The following is a 7,329-nucleotide window of genomic DNA, read 5'->3' as shown; positions in this document are numbered from 1 at the left end:
AACAGGCCTTACGCCTCCATATCACATATCTACATATAAAATAATATATATACTAAGATGACCATGGCCCAAACTTTATGGATCACAATAATAATTTTAGGCTCATACCAGTCAATCTATATGAATCACGTTCAACCCGTTTTTCACAAACCAAACAAAATATAGTCAATGACAGCCTAATTAAGAATAAATTCTTACATACTCATCATAAAAATTTAGAACTTCATAATCGTATGGTTCGCAACTACACTTGAGGGTGGGCATGGTATGGAGGGGGGCATTTCTCAATTTTTTTTTTATCGGCAAAAGTCTATTATTAGTTGTTAGATTAATATATATGGAAATTAGTCTTCCCACCTTTATAAAGCACCAAGTATTTGCCTCTTAATTCAGCTCTCCCTTAAGTGGGTTAAATCCATAACCTTCCCATTGGGACTAAGCCTTTAAAAGAGTTACAGTGATCAACTAGACCAATCCTAGTTCGTTAGCCATTTCCTGGTTAGAAAAAACTATATACTTCCAAGAATATGTTATTATTCATAACATGTTCACAAAATATTACTTTCAAACTAGTCAAACATCGATCAATATATCATTACATTTCAAATAAAAAAATTTAGAACTAATTATACCACTATTCTATAAAAGAGCACGATGCATGAAGTAACAAATTACATATTTATGTATATATCTAAATAGATTGGCCAGTTTTAAATCACAATTATAACTATAAAATCATAGATAAATCATAAAACATGATTCACATATTTTGAAAGCTAGAACCGAACTGTATATTGAGAAAATTGAATAAAATCGTATAATTTAATATGAATTGAAACAATTTATGATTTTTCGGATTTTCTTGCTAACCCTAACTACACCAAAATAGTTCTTAAGTAACACCACAAGAAATTAGATTGAAGCAGTTGGAACATAGCAAAAATTCTTGGAAGAAAAGAATGGATCAGAGGATCGGAGCTGGTGGATGGCAACTAGTTTTGTATGGGAAAAGAAGACAAGATCAGAGGGCTAGAGTCAGAAGAATAGAAAGGGTGTCATTACGGTGTTTATGGATAATCTTCCATGGTCAATGAATCCAATAGGTTTGTTCCTCTTATTTTCCAAGTTCGGGGTAGTTCAAGATGTATTTATCCCAAACAAGACCAGGAAGTCTACAAGATCAAGGTTTGGGTTTGTTAGATATGATTGTCCAGTGGCAGCTAAAGTAGCAATCCAAAAAACTAATGGTCTATGGTGCGACGACAAGGAATTTCATCTGAAGAAAGTAGCCTTTGAGAAGGTAAGAAGTAATATGAAGGTAGGGGTGGAACCAAAAAAAGTGGTTACTAATAGTGATAAACCGAGTGGTTATGTAGAAAGAAATGATGGCGAGGCAGATAAGGAGATAATGGATCACCGATCATACGCAGAAGCCTTGGTTCATGGAAACAAACAAGGGAATACAGGACATGTCAACTTGGGAGTGGAATCAAGAAACAGATGGTTGTATGATAGTGTTATCGTCCAATTGAAAAGTTATTATGCGTTCTCTGACTTCCGTGCTAGTGTCCTTCAAATTGGTTCCAAGGATGTTGTAGTCAGAAAAGGAAGGGGAAAGATGGTCGTAGTGTTGTTTTCGTCAGCAGAGGACATGAAGTCTCAACTGGTCCTCTTGGAAGATTGCCTAAAAGAATGGTGTGTGTCAGTAACAAAGTGGAGGAGGGGGGTATATTTAGCTCCAAAAAAGGGCTGTGTGGCTTTGTTGTTATGGGGTGCCTCTGAATATATAGAGCAATGATACATTTATGAAGATAGGCCAGTTGTAAGGAGAAATAATTCAAATGGATGATGATACATCTAACCAGGTGTCCTTTCATTGCGAAAGGATAAAAGTAGCAACAAGCGTAATGTATTCCATTAACAAAGCAATTCACATCAAATGTAATGATATGATGTATCCAGTTAGAGTGTGCAAAGAGTAGGTGATGGTCACGAAAGTAATGGGTGAACCATGTAAGGATAAGTCATCTCAAATGAAGAAAGATCTATGCAGCGCTATCAGAATGGCTAGCCATGATGCTGGGCATGGAAAGCACTCGAACAATGAGGATGCTGAGGTGGATGATTCAGTACAAAATGAGTTGGACACTTACATTGATGTGGCAAGATCAACCAGGGAAGAGTTGGCAGTCAATGCACCTGTGATGGAGGAGTTGATCTTTAATGATTGTTCTACATCGGTAGCGGAAGAGTTGGTGGACGTTGCTTCAGGAAGGCGAGAAATAGTTAAAGCAGGCGTAGGAGTAACTCCTGGAGTTTTGTTTACTGCTCAAAGTCATAATGAAAGAAATGGAAATGAGGACGGGAATGGACATGTTAATGGGTATATGAGAAGTTTGAGTGGAAATGGTCTAGATAAATGTGGTATATCACTGGAAGTGGACTTGGGTGAAGCCCACTATGGTGGGTTACCATTGGGCCCATTGTCAATGGAAATCTTTTAAGAGGTGTGGGCTTAGATAAGATGGGGTCTCAGGCCCATGGAAATAGGTAAACACCATCACCAATGCCTTACATTGTTGTCCAAATAAACACAAGCACGAAAAAGGTGAGGTGACGCAGAGGACAAAGTCGATAAGGAGGAAGGGGACTTCAAGTACTAGAAAAAATTCGATGGAAATTCAGCGGAAGATAGTGGAGGTAGACGGGAGAGGATGGGAGGAGCAGTGGTTATGGGAAGCTGGAGCAAAGGTGTTGCACTTAGGGAAAAATTGGAGCTATCAGCAAGACTTGTGCCACAAGGGTCGGTAGCAAAATTAGGTTCAAAGGGGAGCACTTTGAGTGTCAACAAGATATTGCAAGATGAGGTTGAGGCAACAATTCACATGGACAAAGCTCTAGGCATCTGTTTCGAAGGTAAGGAAAATGAGGTAATTATCAAATTAAAAGATATAAAAGTCAAAGATAAAGATGGGGCAGCACCTAGGGTTGCAGAAGCACAAAGTTGAGGTGCTTGAATTAGGAGGAACAAGGCGTTAAGTATTATGTTTTAATGAAGTTATTATCATGGAATGTAAGGGGTTTGGGCAAAGCCGAAAAGAGAAGGAAGGTCAGGGGGATAATTACAGACAGGAAAATTGAGTTTGTCTGCTTCCAAGAGACAAAGAGGTTTGATGTTTCATCATTATTTGTACAATCTTTATGGCCGAATGAGGATATGAAGTATATGGTAGTTGATTCTGTAGGAAGGGAAGGAGGATTGTTGTGCATTTAGAAGTCGTCAATGTTACAGCTTTCTCAATGCTACAGCACAAGGCACTGTATTATACTCTCAAGGACATTTTTGCCTAATTTTAAATGCGTACTAGTTAATATCCATGCACCAAATGAGGTAAATGAGAAGGGTACATTTTGGAGTGTATTACACAGATTGAAATCAGTGTTTAGTGATCCCTGGTGTTTAGCTGGTGACTTCAATAAAATTAGGAATATTAGAGAAAGAATGGGATGTTCTAAAAGAGACAAAGGGATGAAGAAGTTCAATCATTTCATTGAAAATTTAGAGCTTATTGACTTACTTATGATGGGTAGGTAATTCACTTGGTGCAATGCTAATGAATGGGAATGATGGAGCATGATTGATAGAGTATTGTTGTCAACTGAGTGGCTGGAAAGGGTTAATTTAAAATTATGGGGTCTGGAGAGAAGTGTGTATGATCATTGTCCACTGTTACTGTTAGAGGGTAGGAGGGATTGGGGTCCAAGGCCGTTTCACTTCTTAAATGCTTGGACCCTCCATCCTAAATTCGGGAGTCTTGTGAAGAAATCTTGGGAGAAGTCTGCATTTTCTGGATGGGGGCAGGTTTTGTTATAATGAATAAACTCAAGGTGCTTCGTATAGATCTAAAGAAATGGAACGGAGAGGTTTTTGGAATGTTACTTCTGTATTGAAGTTAGCAGATAATAAGCTTTATGCCATTGATTTAGTGGCTAAATCGAGAAGTCTTAAGAAGAATGAGATTCGAAGAAGAAGCGAAGTGAGAAAAGAAGTGTGGACCCTATCTCGGTGAGAAGAATGGATGTACAAGCAAAAGTCTAGGCTGAATTGGAACCTCTAAAGGGACAAAAACACAAGATTTTTTCATATTGTTGCTATAAGTAGACAGAACAATAATTTGCTGAACTTAATTGAAGTAGATGGGGTGATGCATGAAGACCTATGTAGGGTTAAGCAGGAGGTATTTAACTACTTCAAAAGAAATTTTCTAAAGAGTGGAAATCCAGGCCCAAGCTTAAAGGTCTTTTCAAAACCATTGGGCATGATAAAGTTTCAAATGGGTTAGTGGCCCCATTCTTCGAGGAGGAAATAAGGAGGGCTATAAAGGAGAGTGATGGCAACAAGGCTCCAGGACCGAATGGGTTCAACATGGCTTGCTTTTAGAAGTGCTGGAAGGTGTTTAAAAGCGATATCCTGTAGTTCTTTAAGGAAATCTATGATAATGGGTGTCTAGCCAAAGCCATTAATAGCTCTTTTATAACATTAATTCCTAAGAAAGATTGTTCGGAGGGTATCTTAGACTATAGGCCAATGAGCCTTATTGGTTCTATTTATAAGATGTTATCTAAGGTCTTAGCATCAAGATTCAAAAAGGTGTTACCAAGGATAGTTGGGGAATCCCAAACTGCATTTGTTGGTGGACAGAACATTTTGGATGGGGTGTTAATCTCAAATGAAATTGTGGATTGGTGGAAGAAGAAAAAGCAAAAGGGGTTCATTTTGAAACTGGATTTTGAAAAATCTTACGACTCGGTCAATTGGGAGTGTCTGTTTGCCATGATGTCTAGTTTTGGTTTTCAAAACAAATGGACCAGGTGGATAAAGGAACGTGTGCAATCATCTAGAGTTTCAATCCTTGTGAATGGCTGAGTTTTGTCTAGAAAAAGGACTCAGACAAGGGGATCCATTATCGTCGTTTCTCTTTATCATTGTGGCTGAAGGTCTTAATATGTTATTCCAAAGGGCAAAAGAGGTTGGGCTAATCAAAGGAGTGGTTATAGGTACTAGAAGGATTAGTGTCACCCATCTACAATTCACAGATAATACTATTGTGTTCTGTGAGGCTGGTGAGCATGAAATCTTGAATGTCAAAAGAATTTTGAGATGTTTCGAAGTGTTGCCTGGATTAAGGATTAACTTCCATAAGAGTGAGGTTTGTGGAGTGGGAGTGCAGGAGGGGGTGGTGGCTAATTTCGCTGAGAAATTGAACTGTCGAGGTCAAAGCTATCTTTTACATATCTTGGGTTACCACTGGGGGCCAGCCCAAAAAAAAAGCTCACATGGTTGCCAGTGATCAATAAATTCAAGTCTAAGTTAGCTTCTTCTTTTGAGGGAAGGTTAACTATGATCAAGTCGGTGTTAACTTCATTGCCAGTGTATTACTTATCTTTATTTAAAGTACCCATGGATGTAGCTAAGTTGCTTGATAAAATCCAAGCCAGATTCTTGTGGGGTTATCTTGAAACTAAAAAGAAGCTTCACATGGTGAGGTGGGAGGAGATTACTAAAAAGAAAAGGTGTGAAGGTTTGGGTATTAGAAGGCTAAGGGATGTTAATGAGTGTCTCCTAGCAAAATGGTTGTGGAGATATGGTGGTGATGATCAAGCATTGTGGAAATAGGTTGTGACTAGTAAGTACAACAGTTCTGGTAGGAGATGGAGACGTTTTTTGGTGGATGGAATTCAGTGCTCAAGAATATGGGGTGATATTCTTAGTCTTGAATGCAGCAGTCCAAATTTATTTAACTTTTTCATGAAGAATTATGTCATCAAAGTTGAGAATGGGAGGAGAATTAGTTTTTGGGAGGATTATTGGTCATCTAATTGCAGCTTCAGGGATGAGTTTCCCAGGCTATTTGAGCTGTCCGATGACAAAGACGCCAATCTTAAACAGATGATTGATAGGAGAAACAGTTCAGATGGGTGGATTTTTAGGTTTAGAAGAGGTCTAAGGGCTTGGGAGGAAGTTGAGATGGGAAGACTTAGAGTATTCTTGTCTACACATGAGCCAATGTTATCAGAAAGAGTTGACTCCTTAGTTTGGAAAGCCTCATCTTCAGGTGTGTTCACTATAAAATCATTGTATAGTAGCTATGATGCAGCACAAGGGTTGGAGAATGCTAGGTGGATTTGGCAGAATTTCTCTCCACCAAAAGTGCAATTTTTCATATGGCTCGCTTAGAAGGGTGGAATCAAATCAAGAGCTTTTCTTCAATGTGTAAGGTGCCTCAGTCAAGACTTTTCAACAGAGTGTGTGTTTTGTGGGTGTGATGTTGAAACAGATTGTCATGTGTTGCTACAGTGCATGTGTTCTTGGAAAATTTGGTCAAACATTTTGTCCTGGTGGGGAATGCAGTAAGTGAGTCCTAAGAATGCTAGAGGTGTGATAGAGTAGTGGAAAGGGTTCATATGGGGTAAGCTTGAAACCAAAATTTGGAATGTAATTCCATTTGTGGTGTTATGGTCAATTTGGACTCTGAGGAATGATTGTGTTTTCAATGGAAAACGGCACTACCTGGTGGAAGTTTGCGAACTGATCAAAACTAGAATTTCCCTGTGGATAAAATCTAATACTAGTCTGTTGAATTACTCTGTTCATGATGTGGTTAAGAATCTGCAGCAAGTGCGTAGGTGTTTAGGGAGTAGGGGCGTGTAACCTTGCTATGGTCTGTCTTTGACTTTGAATCTGATGCAGTATGCGCCTGTTGTATACTGATATAGTTTTGGTTGGTCTAGCTTAGGGTAGCAGTAAGGTTCTGCTGTTTTTCTTTTTCTTTTATTTTAGTATTGGTTCCTTACCAACTCAATGGCTGTGCCTGCTCATGGTCAAGCTTTTCCTCGGTGCCAACCTAGTTGAAATTAGGGTAGTTTGCTGTGTTGCTGTTGCACCTCCCTTCTTTATTGATGTAATTTTGCTTGTTATGTCATCAATAAAGTCTTTTTTTGCTGATCAAAAAAAAAAAAAAAAAAGGTAACACCACAAAATTTGTAACTTTTCATTGCATGACATAGTTGATAAAAACCCTTTGTAAAGTTAGGTTGTTTATATATAAGAGTTTTAGAGATCAAATATTTTAGTCTCTAAAAATGAAATTTTTGTTGTAAAAGACATTTGAGGACCAATTTCCATTGTCAAGAGGATAGTCGCTAAAAGGTCATCCCGAAATGTCAAAAATAAGGCTTTTAGCAACAAAATTAAAAAAATGTCACTAATAAATACACTTTTAGGGACAAAATAATTTGATCTCAAAACGGTTTATTTTTTGAGACAAA

At 38.2% G+C, this 7,329-nt stretch overlaps 1 protein-coding gene across 1 annotated transcript; it reads left to right on the top strand.

The window, feature by feature from the left end:
• The first annotated feature begins 3,911 nt into the window (after nt 1-3,911).
• LOC114293387 (uncharacterized) lies at nt 3,912-6,238 on the top strand. The gene is made up of 6 exons (XM_082923296.1): nt 3,912-4,066; nt 4,163-4,238; nt 4,478-4,823; nt 4,999-5,274; nt 5,457-5,542; nt 5,678-6,238. The coding sequence occupies exons 1-6, from the start codon at nt 3,912-3,914 to the stop codon at nt 6,236-6,238; spliced, it is 1,500 nt and encodes a 499-aa protein (XP_082779422.1).
• The last annotated feature ends 1,091 nt before the right edge of the window (nt 6,239-7,329 follow it).

The sequence above is a fragment of the Camellia sinensis genome, chromosome 4 (assembly GCF_055761805.1).
Source record: "Camellia sinensis isolate YWXY chromosome 4, ASM5576180v1, whole genome shotgun sequence".
Classification (NCBI taxonomy): Eukaryota; Viridiplantae; Streptophyta; class Magnoliopsida; order Ericales; family Theaceae; genus Camellia; species Camellia sinensis.
Note: the sequence above shows the minus strand (reverse complement) of the source record. Positions and strands in the feature narration are given on the sequence as shown.